This window comes from Trematomus bernacchii, unplaced genomic scaffold (genome assembly GCF_902827165.1).
Source record: "Trematomus bernacchii unplaced genomic scaffold, fTreBer1.1, whole genome shotgun sequence".
Classification (NCBI taxonomy): Eukaryota; Metazoa; Chordata; class Actinopteri; order Perciformes; family Nototheniidae; genus Trematomus; species Trematomus bernacchii.
In genome coordinates this window covers 12,435,216-12,458,215 of record NW_022987689.1, presented here as the reverse complement: position 1 = coordinate 12,458,215, position 23,000 = coordinate 12,435,216, and the positions used below count along the sequence as shown (strand labels likewise).

The following is a 23,000-nucleotide window of genomic DNA, read 5'->3' as shown; positions in this document are numbered from 1 at the left end:
ATTTTGATAAACTGAAGTAATATTAAATGTATGGACAAAATAAAGTATTACAACGTCGAACAGTGACAGGGACTTTATAATGCGACATATTTTAACTTTCTTTCTCCATACACTCTACCTACCATAACTTTAAAAATGTGCAGTACATTAAACGGTGACTTATCACTGATTTTCCATAACCATGGTCACAAACACTACGATGCGTCATCCTGCGCTGTGTGTTCGATACCTGCCATGTTCGATTGTTTTGGACTACAGACAAGATGGCCGCCGTCTGTCAGCCGTAATCATTCTCATACTCTTGATATTTTCTGATGAAATTAGCTCATATTTGAAAGTTCCTTGCCAAAATGGGGTTATCACAGAGTTCAGAAGTATCCGAAGGAGGAACCTATGGATACCACGTGCATGGCGTAAGACGTTATTCCTCTTTCTTTGATTTAGGACAGCGTGTACAGCAGCTTATCATGACTGTTACTATATGCTAACTGGGAGCTAGCTGGTGCAAACCCCACCGGTTAAACCCGATGAGCTGGCACTGTTTACTTATTGACCATGCCACATAATCTCCTATCTACTAGTGTAATTCTGCAGTAAATACGGTTAAATGAGGCTTGTAACTTGTTTTATATAATGTCCACCAGCAGAATGGCGTTAGTCCCCTGATAATCACCATACATGATTGGTTTTTAAAACCGTAGTCATAGTAGCATAATTGCTAAATATTAGCTAATGCTCTGACTAATATAGCTAATGGTTTTCAGCTTGATGGCAAATAAAACAAGATGAATTTTCACTAGCCTCCGATCCTCTCCTTACTAAAACCCTTTCTTTAATCCCGTTGCATGAAAAGTATATTTACAGTAAATAACATTAGTGCTGATTTGATTATTCGATTAACTAAATAATAAACAAAATCGATACATCGATCGAGAGGGCGACCAAGCGATAATCCCCAACATTTGGTATTTCAAACGTTGGTGCTTTTCTGTTATTTATATGCTTGTAATTGAATATTTTGACTGTAAGGCTGACCAAACCACCATTATAAGGAGACTTTAAGATGAATATATATATATATATATATATATAAATGATTAATCCATAAAAGAGAAATCCCTATTTGCAGCTATTAACCTTGAAGTAGGTAGGGGAAGAAATAGATGATTTACATGCTCCAAAAACAATATTCTGGTTTTGTCATCATTTTCATATTTCCAAGTTATATTCTAAAAGCACAATTCTTTCGGTTTCCACAGCTGCAGCCAAATTCCCCCGCAGAAAAGGCCGGACTGCAGCCCTTCTTTGACTTCATTCTGTCTCTGGACAACAAAAGACTTGTACGTTTATTGATTGTCCACTTTTGAGTAGTTATGTCCCTTGTCACACAGGTTGGTCATTAACAAAGATTGCACAGACATACAGAAGCATCAAATAATGACTCTTTTGACTCTTCACATCACCAGAACGAGGAGAATGACCTGCTGAAGGAGATTCTGAAAGCTAACATGGAGAGAGCCGTGGGTATGGTGGTGTACAGCACCAAAACCACGAGCGTCCGTGAGCTGGAGGTGGTGCCCAGCAGCATGTGGGGGGGACAGGGCCTGCTGGGGGCCAGCGTTCGCTTCTGCAGCTACCATGGAGCCAACGAGAATGTCTGGCATGTTCTGGTGAGCTTCTTCATCAAGAACTAGGAAAACCAAACCAACTGTCCTTACAGATTTGAACTTCAATACCCCATTATAGCTCCATCTTCAGTTTACTAACTCCTGTTAATGCTTTGCTGCAGGATGTGGAAGCTAGTTCTCCCGCTTCATTGGCCGAGCTTCAGCCTCACAGTGACTACATTGTCGGAGCGGATCAAGTGTTGCAGGATGTAAGAATCATTTTTATATAATGCTTACCTTTTTTTAAACTGATAATCATTTGTAAGATTCATTGTATCTTTTAACAAAGCTGTGGAAAATGGCTCGTGGTTAACTTCTTCTGCTGATTTCCAGTCAGAAGACTTCTTCTCGCTGATCGAGGCCCATGAAGGGAAGCCTCTGAAGCTGATGGTGTACAACACAATTTCAGATGCCTGCAGAGAGGTGGTGGTCACACCAAACGGAGCGTGGGGGGGAGAGGGCAGGTACGTGAGAATACACAGAAACATGCTTTAGTGACTGCTTTTGTACTATATGTCAATCAACCATTGTGAGGGAACAGAGAGTAAGCAGTCCATTATTTTACAATGAAGATTTCCTCAGATCATACAGCGTTATTCTGTTTTCTCTCTTAGTTTGGGTTGTGGTATTGGGTATGGCTACTTGCACCGGATCCCAATAAATCCTGAGGAGACGCCGGCGGAGCCTCCCACCTCTGCTCCTGAGGAGGAGCCTGCTCCGGAGCTGCCTACACATGGATACACAGAGGTACATCTGAGTTCACATTAAGTCATTTTTTACGAATCTATTGTTCTCTTTCCAATTAAGTGAATAATTATCAAGCAAAAAATATTTCCAAAATGTTTTTAATGTCACATTTGAACCGAGAAAACCAGCAAATATGATAGCATGTATTCTAGATATATTGCTTATGTCACTGCTTATTTTTTATACACAAGATTAATCTATTGGTAGAGGCAGGGCTTACATATTCTTCATCTGTTTTCCAGACACCTTTGATGGCACCTTCAAGTCTAAGTGAAGACTTGTTAGATCTGGAGAAGATCACCCTCGATGAGGCTCCTCTTCCTCCACCCGTCCAGAGGGTCATGGACCCTGGTCAGTTTCCTTAAGAGGATAATGATATATGAGTTGTGTCTTGCGTGTCTCCCTGGAATCTTATTGATTTTTTTCCCTTTAGGTTTCTCAGACACTGAGGCGGCAGTTGCTACCCCTAACCCGGCAGATTTGGTGGACAGACTGGATCTGTCCGTGTCTTCTATCGACATGACCAACAATTTACTGGCCATGCACGAGGAGAAGGACGAGGAGAAGGACGAGGAGAAGGACGAGGAGAAGGACGAGGAGAAGGACGAGGAGAAGGACGAGGAGAAGGACGGGGACATCTCTGGCGTTGGTAAGTTTGGGACAACATCATACAAAGTTTCCTGGAGAAAAAAACGTGGGCTGAATGGATTGGGAGATAAGAAAGTTAATCATTCATTCCAATATTTTTAACCAAACACCTTCATATCAATATGGCAGATTTGACCATTTACAACATATTTACAAATTGAGAATACTGATAAATAAACATCACAACTGTGGAATTAATGACTAAGTGGGTAAAGGCAAGTAATAGTACAGCTGAAAAAAAGTCTAAAAATGACATCACTTAGGATATTACATATGTATTACAATATCTTGCCTCGTATCACAGTATAGATATAATATCCATGGGCGTCACAGCCATTATATGAGGGTGGGACAAGTCCCCCCCACCTTTTAAAATTATTAGTTTAGACCCCCCCCACTTTTACTATGCGGAAAGTCCGTGAATCGGTCTATCCACTCGCCACTCTCTGTAGAGCGCTGTGTCAGTGCTTCATTATCAAATCCATTCCACTTGCTTATTGTGAGAATGCCCAAATCAATGAAATTCCATACCATGTTTTCACTGCTACTTTGTACCAAGGCAGATTCTCAGAGCCGTACACATGCTGCGGTTTTTGTATAGCTGTGTCTTTAGTTGTAAAATGATGCGCGGCACAGTTTCCACGCTGCGAGGCTCCGGTGCTAACAGTTCACGAGCGTGTTCCACTAGCACCCGGATATAAGGCGCTGTTATTAAAGAGGTGGAGGGAGAGTCCTCTCCTGTCAGACTGAGAGGCTGATAACTCCAGCTCAGTGAGGTAAAGGACTCTCTGAGGGTTTAGATCAGGGGTATTCAACTAAAATTCAACGAGGTCCAGTTAGAGAAAATGTCCCCATGCAAAGGTCCGGAACATCAAAATGTCTAACTTGCTTCATGAATTAGTGTGATATATATTGAAGTAGCTGTAGCTTTATCAACGTCTGCATGTCATCAACAACCGACTGCCAATCAAATAAAGAAAGTACAATTCAAAAACAAAAATATTTATTGTCAATGAACATTGAACTATACAGATATACAGTAAATACTGTGGATATGTGTAATGCTCCTCTCTGGCTGCATTTAAAAATAAAATAGAGAAAATAAATAAAATAGCTTTGTTAACCGTTTCACATCATGACTTAACAGTTTCAGACGATTATAGAACATATCAGTCTTTACACATCATAACAATTCAACAGTTTTAAAGTTTCTCTTTCTTTCCCTCTTATATTGCAGTCCCTCACTCACTTTCTTTAATTCAGTGCGAGAATTGAGCTTGAGCTTGTCCTGCCAGGAGTTTAAATCTGGGCTGAAATTGTGTCAGGGCCATTCTCATACACACATGCAGTTGCTCATTGGTTAGCCTCGGTTAGCCTGCCCTGGAACCATATTTAGTTTTAATTTTGATCCTGGTGGACTGATCATATTGGGCTCTGAGACTGCTTATTTTTTGTGACCTCAGTTCTGACTTGAGAGGGAATGTTTGGTCAAACACTTTGTGTTTGGCTTTCACACCGGCGCTTTTCACTTTCTAGCTCCTCGCGAGAGCTTTTCTGGTTCAGCTCCGGTTTCCCTTTTCAGCTCCCGCTCTGTTCACACTGCCCAGAGCTGCCGCTGCTGCGTCATGACGTCACAGTTTACGTCGCTGATTTTCTCCCACAACAACAACGGGCCGGGGACTGCGTCGGGTCGATGATCGTGTTGCTTTTAATCATACGAAGCCAGATTAAATTAAATAACGACTTCTCCAACCTTATACTTTTCTCCAGAGTGCCGTGGTTCATTGTTTATTAATGCGTTTCAGCGGCATTTACCGACCGCTGCAGTGGCTGCACTTCCACGGGAGTTTATTCTCCCGTTAGCTCCAGGTTAGCTCACACGGCTCTAAAGTATTCACTGTCTGACTGTCACACAAGCAGCTGATACATATCCCCAGTTCCCCTTAAGTGAATGTGTGTCAGTCTGAATTGACGCTGTTTGGCATCACAACGCTGTTATGAAAGTTTCTCTGGTATAACATGGGTGATGTTAGCATAGCAACCGAAGCTAAACTGACTACTTGCTAAGCCGTTTTCTACAGGCACATTTTACCGGCGTATTTTTCATTATGATTCTACTTGTGATAGTCGGACATGACAACCTGTACAGCCCATGTATCTCCACAATGATCAATAACAGCGAACGGATGGTCAAAGTAAGGTTTCCTGCACGCCTCGACGTAAGAGACGTAAGCGACGCCGCGTCATAGCTCCGAAGCTCTTGCCTCTAGACCGACAACTTTTTGGAGCTGGAAGTGAACCGCATTCCGGAGCTATCACGCGCCGCCGCTGCGGTGTGAACAGGAAAAAACGGCGCTTTTCAGGCTCTAGCTCCCAGCAGGAGCTGGAAAAGCGCCGGTGTGAAAGGGGTAATAATAGTGGCGTTTTGGCACTTTTAATCAGGGTTGGGAGGGTTACTTTGTAAATGTAATCGGTTACTGAATACTGAATACATGGCTCTGAAAGTAATCCGAATACAGTTAGAGTTACGTGTCTTAAAAAAGTAACGTGTTCAGATTACTTTTAGAATACTTTTGGAATACTTTATTTTTCCATAACAGATGGGTATGTTTTGGTGAACAGGAGACACTTATTTTACTGTTTTAATGGCTTATCAAGAGCACAACTCAAACACAACATCTTGGTGTCATTCTGGACAGCTCCCTCTCATCTGCACCCCACATAAAAAACATCACCTTGAAAGGCGCCCCTAAATAGAATGAATTACCATTATTATTTATTATCTGAAACGACGTAATAACTTTTAAAACTGTTTCCAGTCACTTGCCCCATGCATTCAGCAGCAGCAGGCCATTCACTTTGATTTGATCCCGTTATGAAATGTCATCATTTCGACAATAAAGAAATGCTACATAAACGTTATCTTGCACATTTTATCGAACCATCTCCGTTTCTAACTTTCAATATATTTTAAAAGAGATCTCTCTCTGATCTGCGTGCGGGGGCGGGGCTTCACAGACACGCTGCATCTCTCTCTCGCTCACAGACACGCTGCAGCGCTGTGCAGTGTGCACACAGTTCTGCTGGTAATGACTATTACATTTTATGAGGAAACATTTCCACCAATAATTCCCATAAGTATTCCAAAATGTATTCACTTCAGGTTTACGAAAGTAACTGTAATCAGATTACTCGTTTTTCAAATATAACGCGAGCTGAATACAGTTACTTGATTTTTGTATTCTGCTTGAGCGCCACGGTCAATGAACAAATGAGACACACTGGTTCTGTGCTCCCAGTGGGCAGGATGAACATGAATGAGTCCGTCCACTCAGGGTTAAAAGCTCTGTTCTCACTGTCCACTTTCCTCTTCTTGGAGAGCGCCATGTGTCATTATTTGTCTCTCCCTGTCTGCCGCTAACACGCCTGTTCACTGTCCTCTCCGTCTTCTCTCCCTGTATCGCTAATTATTCTCTTTACTCACTTTCCTCTCCGCTTCTCTCTGCCGCTCTCTCGTCTCTTCTTCTGTGTTTCTCTCCCTGTATCGCTCACTCGTCTCTTTCGCCCCCTGTCGGCAGCGGTTAAAATAGAATCGTCCCGACAAAATTGAAATCCCCTATTAATGTATTGATTATAGGTCCGGGTCCGTATAGGTCGGCGTCTGGGTCCGGATCCGGACCGCGGTCCGCCTGTTGCCGACCCCTGGTTTAGATGGTTCACTTTAGTCTAAGTAGTGGGTCTCAAACGGTTTGGTAATCATTTATTAAAGGTCCAATGTCATGCTTTACTGGTTATTACCCGTCCCCTTGTGTGTTATGTAGCTTTTTATGCATGTAAACGGTCTGCAAAGTCACAAACCCTCAAAGTACACCCTGTAGCAAGTACAACTCAAACACTGGAGATTTCTCTTTTTCTTCCTGGTACTAATGGCGCATTTCCACTACAGCGCGGTGTAAGTGTGCCGTGTCGTGCACGGCCCATTTTTGGTTGCGTTTCCACTTGGCGTAGTTCCGGCTAGCGGGTACTATTTCGCAGTTTTTCTGGCCCCATAAAATCAAGGTTCTTTCCGGGCCAACAACCAGGCTGAGTCGGGCTGAGTATGCTAAACTAGAGAGAGAATCGCAACATACTGATACCGGTTAGTAAAAACCATGAATTAATGCTTTGTCAAGTCTGCAGACAGACGGCAGGTGAAAAACCTTTTTAAATGCGTGTTTTCTAAATGGAGATTGGCTAAGCTAACGCAGTATATGCTCCGACCGTCCACACTCACAACAACGGCCTATACAGACATAAATAAAGCAGCGACTGTACTCGCCATGACACAGACACTCTGTGGTTTGTACTTGTTTAACTTTTGTCTAGTTTCTGAACAGATATGAGGAGCTGTGAGCTTGAGTGCTAACGGCTAATGGCTGATGTTGTTTTTCTGTGGTGCTCATTGAAGATGACGTCACAGCTCCGCCTACACTGCGTTACTATAGTTACTGCCCCAGCTACTAAACTGTAATGGAAACGCAGCATAAAGTGAGCCGGTCCTAACAAGGCCTAACTATACCGTACTAAGCCGAGCGAGGCCCTGTGGAGCTCCTCACACACACACACTCTTTTAGCGGCGAAAAGGTGACGCGCTGGGGGGGGGGGGGGGGTGATAGTGGAGCCTCGCAGCGTGGCGAAACTGTGGCGCGCTTACACTGTAGGTGCGCCGCGTTTGGGGATGCGGGTGCTGCCTCGCAGATGGGGCTGCTGCAGCACCCTCAGCACCCTTCCTGCGTCCATTCGCGATGTCTCGAGGAAACCACACCAGCTCACACTGTCAGCTCCTCGCAGCAGCGAGCTGACCAATCAGGGCACACTGGGCTCACAGGGAGGGGGGGGGCAGGAGCTCCAACAAGGCGTTTAGGACAGAGTGAAATTCAGTGAATACACATACTATACAGAGATGCTGTATGAGAAACCAATGTGAGTTTGGAAAATTGCACAATATAAATGTATTCTAGTATACCTCAACAATGGAATTATGATCAGTAGAAATGGCCATGACATGGGACCTTTAATGTATTTTAACACTGTGCAAATCCAGAAATAATATCTTAATACACCACTGTTAATATTGTAATGTACATGTTACATTTTGTAGTACAATGTGCACATATTTGATTTTTTTTTTAATCCTTTATACAACATATATCTTTAACTCAAGTTTATAAAAATAAATGTAATTTGTATTTAAAAATAAATTGAACATTCTAATGTGAATTGTATGTCAATATACATATTTTATTCTCTTTTTTATCTATTTATCTTTTAATTTATTACATTCTAAAATAACTGTCACAAAACCCAATTTCCCCGGGATAACATTTGTTTTAATTCTACTGTCTGTTGTGCAGAGGAACTAGAGGACAGTGTGCTGCTCTCTCCGTCAGCGGAGAGCCAGCCCGACCCGCAGGAGCTGAGCTCCGAGGCGGCTATGGACCTCAGCTCCGCTCTTGCTTCCACGGACACTGACCCATCCCCCCCGCTCACAGAGGCCACGCCCCTCTCTCTGTGTGAAGCTTCTCTCCCTGTAGAGTCTCCAGACCCCACCCTGTCTCCCGTCCAAATCGACCAATCTCCTGCTGCCGATGAGTCCACGGCGGCAGAGGATTCTCCTGCAGAGCCAGCAGAGGAGCCAACAGAGGAGCCAACAGAGGAGCCAACAGAGGAGACAACAGAGGAGACAACAGAGGAGCCAACAGAGGAGCCAGGAGAGGAGACAACAGAGGAGCCAGGAGAGGAGACAACAGAGGAGCCAGGAGAGGAGACAACAGAGGAGCCAGGAGAGGAGACAACAGAGGAGCCAGGAGAGGAGCCAGCAATGGAACCAGAGGAGCCTCTAGATGTTTCTCCTGCTCACCAATATGAAGGTCACGAGGAAGAACCGCCTCTTGAGTAAGCTCGCACAAAAGAAAAAGTGATGTTGACAATCACTGGGGCTTTTTTAAAGGAACACTGTATAGGAAAAGTACAGAGACACGCTGTCTGATTTTATATTACAGTCTAACAATCTCTCATGAAGTAAGTTACACTACAGAAACAAACTAAAGCATTAGAGAAATACTATTTGTTTTATATGTGGGAGAGTTTCTGCTAATTTGTACACTAAGGTCATAATGTCAAAACATTTTCATGCTTTGGTGCAAAATTATTAGATTATACGGGTGACAGGGCTTTGCTTCGGGTGAATGAATACTTTAACACTTCCAAAGGCATACAGCAAAGCACAGCCGCACCTTAATATCCAAAACACTATACTACATTTTTACTACGCATTGTTACATCTGTTGTGTTTTTAAAAGAAATCCCAAAGCTTTAAAAAGGTAGCATTTAAGGTTATACGAGGGAACATTTTACAGTACTGCCCATGTTATGGATATTTTAAGTGTTTGTATGACGGAAATGTTTGTGCAGGAAAATGCGTTTACTCCAGATTTCACGAGGTCAGTATGTTTTAAACACCGTTTCTAAATTTGATTTATTCAGCTATGCAGCCTGGGATCTGTTAAAAATAATTTGTATGGCTGGAATCATATCCCCCATGTCTGATTTGACTCTTTTCAATATTTGTAATCTATGCAACAGTAGACATATGCTGCCTGTGAGTTGGCAGATAATGTGCAATTGTTAGATATACAGTATGTAAGACGTCTAGCCACAGTGATGCTGCTGTTGAGTTATTATTTTCTCTTTCTAGGGGGCTTCTTAAAAGTTTTTCACTGTCAAAGTAGGTGCTAGTGTGTAAAATAAGGAAAAGTATTTTTGCAGATATTTTATCAATTAATTGTATGTTTTATTAGGAATGAGTGCAGAATCTTTTGATGAATGTGAATGGGTGAAGGTTAAACAATCATATCACTTTAAAAAAAGAAAAATCGTCCCGTGTTTTTCTTGTTTCACACACACACATTTACAATCCCCATAAATGTGTCATTGTTAAACCATTCCAATTTATTTCTTTGAATGCCTAAAATATACATATTTCACAAATTATTACAACAAGGGATATTGCAGCGTCATGGCCTAATTGTGGTACCCATCATGATTTTGGCCAATTAGAGCTCACTCAATGCGTCCCCCCCGTGATGGCGTTACACTCTTCATGGCAAAAATTAACTGCGGAAAAATTACAATGAAAAGATCTGCAAGAAAAAAAGAAAAAAAAAAGGGTTTTCCTGTTTTTTTTTTCACTTTGGAGATTTCCCCATGATGGTGATATATTTATATATTCTCTTAGATGAGATTACCCTTCAAGTTATATTCATTGAACTATTAAATCTAAATGAAATATACATTAGGAAGAGCCCTCACTGTCATCACTGCTCATGACCCGTTATTAAAGATATATATAACTTACATATCATTTCCCCGATTGCTAAGATGACTTTGACGACCACTAACTTTCTTAAAGAGTAAATGCAATTTTTTGGGTTGTATTAAATACAACAAATGACATATTTTAAACATCCAAGTCAAATTAATGACCGTGAATGTACTCTAGGGATTTTGGGGAAAAAAATAACTGTTAAGTAAACTGTACAACAACGGAATAAAACTGCTGCAAATGAAAGTCACTGAAATCAAAAAAAGTTGTACACATATTTACAACAACAAAAAAGAACATTGAGACCAGCACAGCTAAAAGACACAGACAAGTGCTTCTGTCAATGAGGTTTCAAGCTCTGCGGTAATTTGATGTCTAAGAGTTAAGATGACAGCAGAACAGAGGAGAGGCTGTGACGCTACCCAGAGACCAAGTGCTCCGATACTGCTGAGTGTTTGTGGAACAAGGACAGTTTCCTGGAATGTACTAGAACAAACAAAACAGTCTACTACATCCATGTGCATACACACACACGCTTGGACACAAACACATACCGTCCCTTCAAAATAAAGCGCCAATCAGAGGGAAAAAGAAAGTCCTTTCTTCAAACTGTAAAAAGAAAAAAAAGATGAAACTACGGACCCTTGTGTCCCCGGTGTCTCTCGGCTGCTCCGGCCTGTTCTGGTCACTTCTCTATGATACACCTCGAGCTTCGTTTCCTCACACATTTTTCTCATTGATACCGCGACTCTCGACCACACAACCATTTTTTTAGGGTACTACATGTCAGAGGTGGGTGGTGATTGGCAAATGACGAAGAGTTCGTGTTTGTTTGTTTTAAAATGAGCATTTTCACGTGGACTTCTGCCTATAGTGAAGCGTCAAGTCCCCTCCGCTCTTCCAGATAAAATGTTTAACTGTTCGCAGGTCCATGTTGGGATCTAGAACCTGGTTGGAGGATGAAAAGATAATAATAGGTTATTACAATGACTTTGCTCGTAGCTTTGACACCAACACATCTGGAGCAAAGAGCCCACCTGGTCTTGACACATTAGTTCGATCTTCTCCTCGGCGAGCATGGCCATGTCCTCCTCCTTCTCCTGATCCCCCGGCTTGTCGTTGGCCGAGGAGCTGGTGGTCTGCGACTCGTTGTCCAGGTTGATGATCTTCTCGTAAACGTGCTCCATCACCTTCCTCACCTGGAGCATGTCGCTGGCCGAGAGGCGGTCCCTGCAGACAACGCACAATCAGCACTCCAAGCATCCATGACTGTAGATGTACGGTTGTTTTTGCATCCCATAATGAAAAAGGAATCACACTCCCAGAGTAGACATGACACTTACTTCTTTAGAGTTTTTGCTCCGGAGGAAGAATGGGGCTGGAGGTAGAATGGGATTTTGTTGAACTTGGGCATATTTTTCTGGAATAGAAAAGGAAAGATGATGCGTGAATATATGAAACATTTGATAAGGAAAGAAGATAACTGTTAGTGCACAAGGTGTTTTATAAAGATGGTACAAATGTCTTCCTTGGAGAAACAAAGTGACATTCTTTCAAGACGAAATTCTAATTTTCCAAAGCAAATATGGGAATAACATTAATGATGGCTGAATTCCATTTATCTGCTCCAGTGTCAGGATCTGTTGAATGCATACATCAGTGGTTCAAATCTGTTTTTGTGAATTACATCTCGTTTTCCTAACTGTGTTAACAGCACTAAGCCCACAGAATCTGATCTGCTCCATTTTGATTTAGTCCACCTTCCTCTGCGGTCAGATACAGGGTGATTTGTTTTGCAATGAGACCTCAGTCTGAATGTTTAGAATCCATGTGACTTTAACTTCCCTCTAGATTGGCAGATGTCAAATGTCTGCACTGGCAGGAGTCACTCAGTGAATCCAGATGCTAATGGGGTTGTCAGCGAGAACCGCTAAGGACGTCACAAGTAATCCAGATTACACTTGTGATTAACACTTCCATAGATAAGTAGCCGCCAATGCTCCAAAGTTAGAAATGTGTCTTTTTACTTATTCTAGACTTAAAACCACCTGAAATTCGCCATAAAAAAAAAAAGGTGAATACAAATTCTCTATAGTGACATTTAAAAAAGCATATCGGAGTAGAAAATGCTTGTTAACATGTTGTGCTTTTTAGCAACAAGGGTTTTGATTTATTTTACAAAAATGACAAAAGCGCACACGTGTTACCTAAAACCACAAGTGGCATACTGGCAAACATGTATTAAGTAAGCTTCTCTGAATGAATGAGCTATACATGTATACCGCTTTGCATACAAAAACACCCACAAAAATTAACCCACAAACACACAAGCCTCCAAATGTTCTTTTTATAGTCTAAATACCAGAGGTGGGACAAAGTCATTGTTTTGCAAGTCCGAGTCAAGTCTCAAGTCTTTGCGCTCAAGTCCAAGTCAAGTCTCAAGTCAGGATGGGAAAGTTCAAGTCAAGTCCAAGTCCTAAACTTTGACAAAACGAGTCTTAAACAAGTCCTTATGTGCTTTTCAACAAATGTAATGACATCGATCAACAGAATAATACTTAAAAATCAAACTGCTCTTTATTAGTCACATTAATCATTTAATAATCCATTTTCTCTCTGCTGGTAAAGTAACGTGTTTTCTTCTATTGTAAGAGGGATCAGTAAGGTAAGGCTACCGTGACGGTTTGATTCAGAAGGAGTTTAATGTATAAGATCCCTGATGTTGAGGTGACCAGAATGTTTATTTCCACTGTGTACAACATGTTATAAGGGACCCACTTCTATCTTTATGCAAGGGATAATGTGCAGCGAGCCGGTCTCTATGGGGAAAAGAACACCTGAATCTAGATCCCTCTGCAGGTGGTACTTTAAGTATATTTTGATGCTAATACTTTTGTACTTGTACTTGTAACATTTTGAATGCAGGATCTTTTATTGTAACCGAGTATTCCTACACTCTGGTACTGTTACTCAAGTACAAGATCTGAACTTCTCCCACCTCTGGCAATAAATCCTGAGTGGTTACCAAAAAGAAACCCTGCTCTGAAGGTTATTTTCATTTTACAAATCCTGCACTCAGCTTTGCTTTCTCCAATATCATTGAAATGCAGCCAGATGCTGCTTCTTTTTTCGGTTTTCGCAAATTTCTTGACGTCTTCCGACGCGCTTGCATTTAAATCCGGCTCCCCGTCTCCCCGTGGCTCTGTGTAGCTGGCCTGTACCACTACACCTGCTGTCTTTGGAGCGTCTGCCCCCCACCCTTCTTTCACATAATGGTATGATCCTAGTGTGTCCTCGCATATGATTGGCCGCATGGTGGCTCAGCAAAATAAAGTCCCGCCCCTGCCTGCATGGATTCACAGCAAGAGTAGGAGCGGCTGAAGATTCTCCTCTCCCCGACGGGAGTCTGCTCTTCTAGCGGCATCTCGCGATCGGCGTGTTGGAGACCCCTGAATTAAATTATCAAGTCACCTCAAGTCAGAAGGCTCAAGTCCAAGTCAAGTCCCGAGTCATTGGTGTTCAAGTCCAAGTCGAGTCGCAAGTGTTTTGTGATTTTGTCAAGTCGAGTCCAAAGTCATCAAATTGGTAACTCGAGTCTGACTCGAGTCCAAGTCATGTGACTCGAGTCCAAGTCATGTGACTCGAGTCCAAGTCATGTGACTCGAGTCCACACCTCTGCTAAATACCCTGTAATAATTTTTACTTATTAATTAATGGTACTTAATAAAAAAATGGTACTCACATCTACCGTTATGTCTATAACCCACTGTGGAACGGTCTCGTTCAGCAGCATGGACTCCGTCTCTCCACCTGAATCTCTACATAGCAACCTGCAACACCAGATCAAATGAGTACAAAATCTATATTTCTGTGTAAAACAAATATAATCTGATGAGGCACAGTAGTATTGTTGATGGTGAAACATTACCTAAATAAAGTTCTGCCTCCTGCCTCTCCAAAGATGACTGGCGTGTGTGGTGGCACTTGGAAATATCCATTTCCTTTCTGGACCCGGTTCTCCTGCTCCCCGTTCACTGTGGGCACAAGAACACGTTCCTACTGTGAGACAAACTCAGTGAGGTTTACAGAGAGCAGCAGGAAGTGATGTGGAGAGAGCAGCCTTCACAGAGCATCACTGCAGAGGGGTGTCTGTTTTGCTTTCATATGATTTGGCAGTGGCTGGATAGTCCCCCTTCCTTACCGTGGTTCACCTCGTTCTCCTCCTCATCCATGGGGTTGATGCGAGTTCTGGGCCAGAACTCCAGCAGAGCCTGGAGCAGGAGTCCACCCAGGTTCACTGTGGGGAAGAGGGGGGGAATTAAGCTAGCAAGTTAGCAGAAGACGCAAGTTGTCCTTGCATTGTTCTCATCAGTTTAATGTGAAGATTGTAATAGGAGGGACATCTCGGTGTAGTGAATGATTTTATGTGTGGAAAAATAAATCCGCAAAGAGTGAACATCAAGAAATCTCTGCTGGAAATGTTCCTTTCAAAAGTTTTTGTACTGAGGTTACTGTGGAATCTGGGGCCGTCAGCCCAAAGACTTTAATTACTTAAATAAGTAAATACATTGAAATGAAAAAGACAGTAAAAACCACCAAAGTTGCCAATAGAGTTAGCTTTAGTTCTGCATGAATAAACAGTTTTTATAAAAATGTGATTAGGTCAGATATCTTACACTTTGGGTCGGATCCATCAGAGCTTGAAAAGCCGGCGTCCTTTGCAGAGACCCAGGCAGCGAAGCAGTCGCTTTCATCCAGCGTGATGGTGAGCATCTGTTGAAAAACCGAAAAACGTATAAAGACCATTACCCTGACTTAGGAAAATAAAGTCCCATCCGCCGATACAGATGTAAAGCTATGTTATAAGCAGGTTTGAGACTCACCCCGGTTTTCAGATCGACAGAGAACCAGTTTGGCACGTAGACCATCTTGAAGCGCTTTTTAATCTCTTCGTCAAACTCCACTTTCCCCAAGTCTTCACCCTTGCAAGCCTGGAGTGATGAAAACATGAAGTCAATACAAACCACAGGTATCAGCAAGAGTGAATTAACACTAGGCTCGTCAGGAGAGGGCTTTATTTAACCGGAGTGACTGATTTCATTGGTTAAGCTTATAAAGGGAACAGGGCTCAAATTAAAGAGGACATATTATACTCTGTTTCAGGTTTAATAATGTTATGACACTACTGTGACATGTTTACATGCTTTAATGTTCAAAAAGGTCTTTATTTTTCTCATACTTTGACTCTCTGTCTGAAACCAGAGCCAAGACTGCTCTGACTGGTTAATTGGCCGGCTCTGTTGTGATTGGTCATCCTACACCTCCCTTCAGCAAGCGGCATAGGACAGACAGTGCCCCGAGTAGAGGGCTCCGCCTGTGCTTATATAACAAGGGTTACCATACGTAACCCCCGTTATATCTCTCACAGGCTCCGCCCTCTACTGTACTCTATGGTTACAGTGGGCGGAGCCCCGATGTATACACGCGCTGTCGTCCAACAACACACTTCCATCCCACTGCCCCTGACCGGCTTTCTGTTTAGCAGTCGCTGCACCGCACCCTCCTTTACCTCGGTTGTGACCGTGGAGAAGTCTGGGCTGTGGCTGACAGAGCACACTCCGACGCGCTTACCTCGCGAAAAGTGTGCTCAGAAAACAGTGCTGAGGGCTCCCCCCCTCCACCCATAGGCAGACGGAGAGAGTCCCCAGCCCTGTATGGGCTCACTGTGCACCACCTCTCCCGAGTCCCTAAGGAGCACGGGGAGAGCGCAAGTGCCCCATGTCCCCCACACTCAGACCCCGTGCAGAGTGTGTGTGGACTATAGTGTGGAGGGCTCTCCCCTCCTGCCCCTAAGCAGGCGAGGAGAGCCCTCCAGCCCCGTATCGGCCCAGTGCGCACTACGCCCCCCCCGGGACCCTCTAGGGGGCCCGGAAAAAAATGTAGGCGCATTACGCGAGGCCTCCTTTTATACGGTGAGATGCGCGCATTCAGGTAGGCCCGCCCCGGGGCCGGCTACGTAGAAGTCTCAGTGGATGAATGCTTGCATGATATGATCAAGGAGTAGTACCCATAGAGTCCAGTAGAGGACGGAGCCTGTGAGAGATATAACAGGGCCTCTTAAAACTCTAACATACTTAGAAATAACATCATGGAGTTTACCTTCAGGACGTCCCAGAAAGCCACATTGTTGTTGGTATCTTTGGTGAGTATGTGTCTCTTATCGTTCAGAATGTGGCACTGTATGATACTGGCTCCTCCTGCAAACACAACAGAGAAGGTTTTACTTAAAGGATGAATGTCCGGTAGGGGGATATAGAAAATAATATAGCTTGTTAAACATTTACCCTTGATAACTTGTTCTGGCTGAGTGCACAGAGGCGTCAGAGGGTTGGTGCAGTCGTTGTCGTACTCCCCTGATGATCGGAAGTTGTGCATTCCCTTTAGAGACTGCACGCACAGAAAATAAATAATAATTATGAGAGACCGTCCGAGATTGTAATAATCATTTAAATCACTCCCTTGCAGCAATAAAAGTGATTAATGTAATGCAATTATCTGTTGTGTATCAACCACATCCTCACAAAGCTGGTTTTAATTCATACACAAATTACAGGAGGATTACAACAGAACAGCATTAGCTTCAGCTTTGACCGCATGCAAACGTCTGTATTCTACAGTCATTATGCTCACAGTGGACCGCTGATCTCAGAGGTGTCACGCATGCTTACCCATTTATTAACGGATGACTTGGTGGTGGAGACCCAGATTGCAGGAGGAGGGTCAGCAGATCTGTCCAGTTCCATCTGGGCAACAGAGAGGGGAAGGTTGAATAACTCCAAATGGTCAGATATGAGCACAGGAATAACTGAGGAGAATATGGGTTTTTAATACCTTTTCAAAGCTGCTGGAGCTATTCATTGATTTATATTATAACAGGCAGGTTTGGGCACCTGGTGATTATGTATATATTGGAGACAGGTGTTGGTGGGATTAGCACACCAAAATTGTCTCGTGTTTTTTCCAGGGAAAGAGAATAGGTGAAACCTCTATGGTGTTGTATTATTGGATTACAACCAAAGAAATGCACAAAAAGATGTTCGTGCCACGACCTTGAATATTTTCCTGCTTTAAGATTAGCTTTTTAATACCCCAGCGGCAGTTTCATTTGGAGTTTATTCTTTTTTTATTTTTGTTTCATCCGCTATAAAAACAGTACAACTTTTCTTTAAAATAACCGCTTTTGGTGCCATGCGTCTCGGGTTTGATTTCAAGTTTATAAAGTTAGTCGAGTTACATATAATATAAACTGCAAACCTATGTAAAATAAAAATAAATAAAAAAAACTCCTGGAGAGGTTTTTTTTGGCCGCCAAAGTTGAAAGGGAGAAAGAGGGGATGACCCAGACCGGATTAAAACACGGGTCATCCGCACAGCGACCAAGCACCAGTCAGTATATGGGCCGCTGTAGAGCTGCATTTGGATTCATTTAGGCAAAAGACTCTTTCCCATTGATGTTGTGCGAGTATCTGTTTTCCCTGGTGTAACATTGGACGTCACAAACGCACAAATAAAAGTCTCACAGTAGAAAGCAGCTACAGGCAGGGTTCATACACTTTTTCACCAATGATTTTCAATGACCTTTCCATGACCTTTACCTAATTTTCCATGACCAAACAAATTACTCTTTCTCAGCGGTACCACTGAAAATTGTTTATTTTAACATGGAACAGGAAAATAAGGTCTGCATATGAAACATGTTGTGCCTATCTAAAACAAATCAAATAGTAGGCTTACTAGCTCCTACAGGCTAAAGCAACTAAAATCTCTCACCAGCAAAATACCTTGTCAGTTAAATGCCATTTTACGTTTCATTACTATACGATACAGTATTTATTATCATTATAGTCTTACTATTTCGGAGATTAGATAAAATATAAATTATATTTGATGCAACTTTAGCTACATTTCCATGACTTTTCAAAAACTTTGGGAAAATAATTGTTTTCCATAACCTTTCCATGGCCTGGAATTAGCATTTTGAATTTCAATGACTTTTCCAGGTTTTTAATGACCGTAAGAACCCTGTACAGGGGTTAACTCTCCTTTACATCTGTTATTTCAAACTCCCAAACCAGAGTTGATTATTGCTGTAACAGTGGAAAGAATAATACAGATTTTGACGAGTTTAATTTAGTTTCTGTCAAGTTTGAATGAAGAATGTTTTTTAAAGATCAGCGAGGTAAAGTTACAGTTTCCTCCAATGGAGTCTGGTGGCTTTAAGGGATAGGATATTAATAGTGTGTTTTGTAAATCAATACATAATACCAATAGTCGAAATCCCTTAGATTCAATAAAAAAAATGTGGGTTAAATTCTGCGTGTCCACCCAGGTGTCATGTTTCCGTCACTGGAGACAATTCTAAGGTTTTTCGCTAAGGACAAAAGCCAGATGTGTTATTTTTCTCCAGTGGAAAAAGGAGCATAATACATTTCCCAAATAAAAGTTACTAAAAATATTCAAGTATACATTTTTAATGAAACCTTAACTGCAGATTTGTTTCAAGGTAAACGGTTTCTTACTTTGAGCACCGGGGCCTTCTCCTCACAGATGAGCACGCGGATGTCGGGGTTGCGCAGGTCGGTGCAGTAGATCTTCTTGTCTCGGCCTCCAGAGTACACGTGTGTGAAGGCCTCGTTGACCTGCAGGGCCCACACCCCCTCATCGTGGACCCTGTAGGTGGCGATGCACCTCTGCTGACCCAGGGACCACAGGCGGATGGTCCCGTCTGAGCTGCCCGACAGACACTGAGGGGAAGGACAGCGGTTTAGGCTTTATTATTCCTCTTTAAACAAGCCCTGCATGATTTAGATATCCAGACTCACTTGAGTGCCGTCTCTGTTCAGCAGCAACGACTTCACGTTGTCTGTGTGTCCCTTAAGCTTCATCAGTTTTGCACATGTTCGGGGATCCCACACTCTCAGAACCTGAAGGAAGAATAGAGGAATGTTTAAGACAGGAACACTTCTTCACAAAATGTACATACACACTATGAACACATTACTGTGACTAAAAGTAAAATAACAGTTTAATTAAAGCATTGCCATGGTTACTTCCTGTAACCATCGTTTGTAAATTATTGTCCCCACAGATGTTTGGTGACCTACTGGAAATCTTACAAACATCTCAGCAGAAATGAAGAGAGGTGATGCACATTTCCAATATAGTTTCAGGTTAATCATTTGTATAAAAGTCATACACAGGATGTTTACATGTCAGGTGAAATGATCAGAGTTGTAATTGATCTATTTTTTTGTGACAGGAAAACAAATATCTTTTAGATAAAAAAAATATGAAAAGATATTGTTGTGCCTTTTATATCACTATCTTTAAATGACAACTAAATCCATAGTTTTACAAAATATCTTTAGTCTGCTGTGATATTAGCTGTTCATTGAGGAGTCATTAAGACCCAACAGTCAGTCGCTGCATTTAATTCTCTTTTTATGTTATAATCCATAATTACCCGTCATATTTTGAGGATAATACATACATTTGAGTAAGCATTACATTCCCATTCATTCAATTACATTGTTTAGTTTATGTATTAGTGGTTGCATTTATAAAAGGCATGGAGGATAAAGATGAACACAGACAGCAAGCTCACTTTTCATGTCAACACACAGAGCAGATTATTTTCCCCTTTAGTTACAGCTGAGGACAATAACAACACTGCCGCCATTGGGTCTAAACAGTTAAATATGATCATTGCAAATGTACAAGGTTAGTTTATGTGTGTGTTGCCTCGGACAGATGACTTCTCTGGTCCGTGTTAATTTTGCACTCGCTACGCGGGGCGCAAATCCTGCATTATGCGCTCCCTGTCCCTAATCTAGTTTCATTAAACTAATAATGTGGAAATGTGTGTATCACACTGATGAAACCCAAACCTTTTCAGTGGATCCGGATACAATGACCGTGCCCATCTGGTTCATAGCCAGACTGTAGATAGAGTCCTTGTTCCCACTCAGTGACGAGGCTGTTGGAGAAGGATTATAGTGAGTCCACAGGTACAGAATATCTCTCAGATAAGCCATTAAAGACAACTCCAAATTCACAACACTCAAAACCACAGTATATTTTGGACAGAAATTGACACAACTGCCACTGAGTAAAACCACATACTTACTGGTGACAGTGTTGTTGGAAGCAGTGAGTGCCGTTAGTGTGTTCACATCCCAAAGGAAGATCTGCCGGTCGAGGCCTGCTGATGCCACGAGCTCCTTGTCCTTAGCGTAGGCCAGAGCTTTCACATAGTCCTTGTGTGTTCGTAACGTGGACATACAAAAGCCTTTGTGTGCGTTCCATACTTTGACTGTTGTATCTGATGAGGCAGATATCACTGAAAATAGAAGACAGTTATATAAGTTAGCAAGAATAGTAGAAAAATGTATGCCTTAACCCGTAATAAAATAGCCAACAGTAATAACACTCACATGTTTTGCCATTGCAACAGAGAACTATGTCATTAACCCAGTCTGTGTGATGCTCCATTGAGGCAATATATGGATCCTGCTGCAATAAATGGGAAGATAAATTAAGACACCAATACCATAAAGCAAAATAAAAGAAGATGCATTTGGCAATACAGCTCCATTGAGCCTAATATTTAAATATATTCAGAATAAAGGAAGTCGTACCTTATGCTGGTAGACACTCCATATCCGGATGATAGAGTCTCTTCCAGCAGTGAAGAGCCGGTTTAGAGCGGGGTCTAGCTGGAGTGCATTCACCCCATTCCGGTTGTACTTCTCCACCTCATCTCTAATGACATAGGACACCTGAAACACAAAGAGGAGCGTGAGCACCGAAATCACACTTTCTGGACCATTTCTGGATTACCCCACAACACACCCACCTGCACCTTCAACGCGCTCTTACATTGCATGACATGCAGTTAGCTTAGGAAACGTGCAGCCTGGCTAAATGACATATATTAAAGATGGATTTATGTTAGCTATGGACACATTCAGGATTTATATGGTGCTTTGATTTGGTAGCAACTCTCAGGGTGCTAAACAGAACCACCGAGACACGTACGTTTCCCAGCAATTAGACCGAGCCGAGATACTGTGCAGCTAAGCTACCGTAAAGGCTGTAACAGCATTAAACATGCAGCTAACACAGCGCACCAATCATTTGTGTTAATGTACAAGCTTAGTAGTAATGCTTTAACGTATTTACCACGTACGCATGTGATAATTGTTTATAAGAATATGTTATCTTTTGGACGCCAGCGTTAGCTCAGGACGCTAACAACTATCGCGAGCTAAGCTAGGTGGGTTAGCCGGCTTGAGTCATGACTCATAAGAGCAGCGCTGTCCCTGACGGATTTAGCTGTCTGTCAAGTATCCGTGAAACACTTTTTAAGATGAATGATATTATGTTGCCGTTGCCACACACTTTGCCATTATGCATCTGTTATAATTTACCTGTACTTTTCTCCGCCCAGCAGCATTTTGCCTGTGATGCGTGGCCATCTTGCATGTTGACAGTCAATTCATGTGATGCTACATCCGGAAAAAAAAAAAAAAAAAAAACATATGCACCTGAGCTTTATGGGTAATGTGGTTTCCAGACTGGACTAGTTTCGCAGTAAAGACGTTTGTTGGAAGTCATTTGCATGGCATTAGACGAGCTAGGCATCTGGCTGGGGCCCCTAACTAAAGGTCCCTTTTATTTCCCAACTTACAATTCTAAACTGTTTTAAGGCCCTCTTCAAACTGCCAGAAATTAAATAGTTTTGAAGAAATGTGCTTGAATACCCCAAGTAGGACAACGGGTTAACAATTATTAATCACTACATTTTCAGCCTGCCTATTTATTTTTTATTCTGTATCATGTCCAACATATGGCCGATCCTACATGGGATTATAAACACCATAGGCCTACATCTTCTAGGCGTGCATAATATACAAAGCATGTGGAAATAAGGAATGAAACACAAACACAAGAAACAAAAAAGAAGAAAATAAATAGAAAAGCAAAGAAACAAAATCATTATCCCATAAGAGCTATCTACCAGAACTACCTAGCAAGTATATATATATATTCAAGGTCTCCCTTGAAAAAGAGATCAATGAGATCTACCTGGTTAAATAAAGGTTTGAAATGAAATGAAAATATTGTTGGCCACTAGAGGGCGCAAAAGAGACCAACACCAGGCGTTTGGCGCTAGACTGCTGGGTCATCCAAAAGAAAATAACACAACATCCCATTGTAAACACACAACAGAAATGTTGACAGTTTGTTCAAACCATGTCCTTTTACGGTTCATTGAAATGCAACAGGTTTCCATATTCAATTTATTAACAATTATATTAATTAATTATTAATTTAAGTCAATTGCTTTAAAAGTGTGCAGACACCTGTCTCTCAAACTAACTGAATATCGAGTACATTATATTCAAGTCAAAACAAGTTAATATAGCCTTCTTTCAGATAACAAAAGTCATATAGCCTAACCCTAAAAAAACTATGCAAATGTGTTAGGCCTATTATGTTATATGAACCACACT

General features: G+C 42.0%; 2 protein-coding genes across 4 annotated transcripts; one reads left to right on the top strand and one right to left on the bottom strand.

The window, feature by feature from the left end:
- The first annotated feature begins 246 nt into the window (after window positions 1-246).
- On the top strand, window positions 247-9,976 carry gorasp1a (golgi reassembly stacking protein 1a). Its single transcript, XM_034137297.1, has 9 exons — window positions 247-413; window positions 1,260-1,340; window positions 1,467-1,670; window positions 1,790-1,876; window positions 2,001-2,131; window positions 2,282-2,414; window positions 2,657-2,765; window positions 2,848-3,063; window positions 8,456-9,976. Exons 1-9 carry the CDS (start codon window positions 351-353, stop codon window positions 8,998-9,000), a joined length of 1,569 nt encoding a protein of 522 aa, XP_033993188.1. The 5' UTR covers window positions 247-350; the 3' UTR covers window positions 9,001-9,976.
- A 55-nt stretch (window positions 9,977-10,031) lies between these two features.
- On the bottom strand, window positions 10,032-21,987 carry LOC117488418 (WD repeat-containing protein 48). Of its 3 annotated transcripts, none has more exons than XM_034137295.1 (18): window positions 21,915-21,987; window positions 21,123-21,263; window positions 20,919-20,997; window positions 20,612-20,824; window positions 20,373-20,461; window positions 19,308-19,409; window positions 19,005-19,229; window positions 17,154-17,228; window positions 16,770-16,872; window positions 16,585-16,682; window positions 15,309-15,416; window positions 15,102-15,198; window positions 14,627-14,722; window positions 14,354-14,459; window positions 14,168-14,255; window positions 11,769-11,845; window positions 11,463-11,655; window positions 10,032-11,373 (listed from the first exon to the last, which is right to left on the bottom strand). In XM_034137295.1, exons 1-18 carry the CDS (start codon window positions 21,960-21,962, stop codon window positions 11,278-11,280), a joined length of 2,034 nt encoding a protein of 677 aa, XP_033993186.1. In that variant the 5' UTR covers window positions 21,963-21,987; the 3' UTR covers window positions 10,032-11,277. The 3 variants fall into 3 exon arrangements, with proteins under 3 accessions (XP_033993186.1, XP_033993187.1, XP_033993185.1); XM_034137296.1 differs by having other exon boundaries at window positions 20,919-20,994; XM_034137294.1 differs by having other exon boundaries at window positions 20,373-20,824.
- Between the last annotated feature and the right edge of the window lie 1,013 nt (window positions 21,988-23,000).

Excerpts from the sequence above, each read along its gene's own strand:
- LOC117488418 (XM_034137294.1), bottom strand. The coding sequence starts at position 21,962 with ATGGCCACGCATCACAGGCAAAATGCTGCTGGGCGGAGAAAAGTACAG. Across the intron at positions 21,264-21,914 it reads CTGGGCGGAGAAAAGTACAG|GTGTCCTATGTCATTAGAGA; the intron begins GTAAATTATAAC and ends TTTGTGTTTCAG. Across the intron at positions 19,230-19,307 it reads TGAACAGAGACGGCACTCAA|TGTCTGTCGGGCAGCTCAGA; the intron begins GTGAGTCTGGAT and ends CCTTCCCCTCAG.
- gorasp1a (XM_034137297.1), top strand. The coding sequence starts at position 351 with ATGGGGTTATCACAGAGTTCAGAAGTATCCGAAGGAGGAACCTATGGA. Across the intron at positions 1,671-1,789 it reads AGAATGTCTGGCATGTTCTG|GATGTGGAAGCTAGTTCTCC; the intron begins GTGAGCTTCTTC and ends GCTTTGCTGCAG. Across the intron at positions 2,132-2,281 it reads GCGTGGGGGGGAGAGGGCAG|TTTGGGTTGTGGTATTGGGT; the intron begins GTACGTGAGAAT and ends TTTCTCTCTTAG.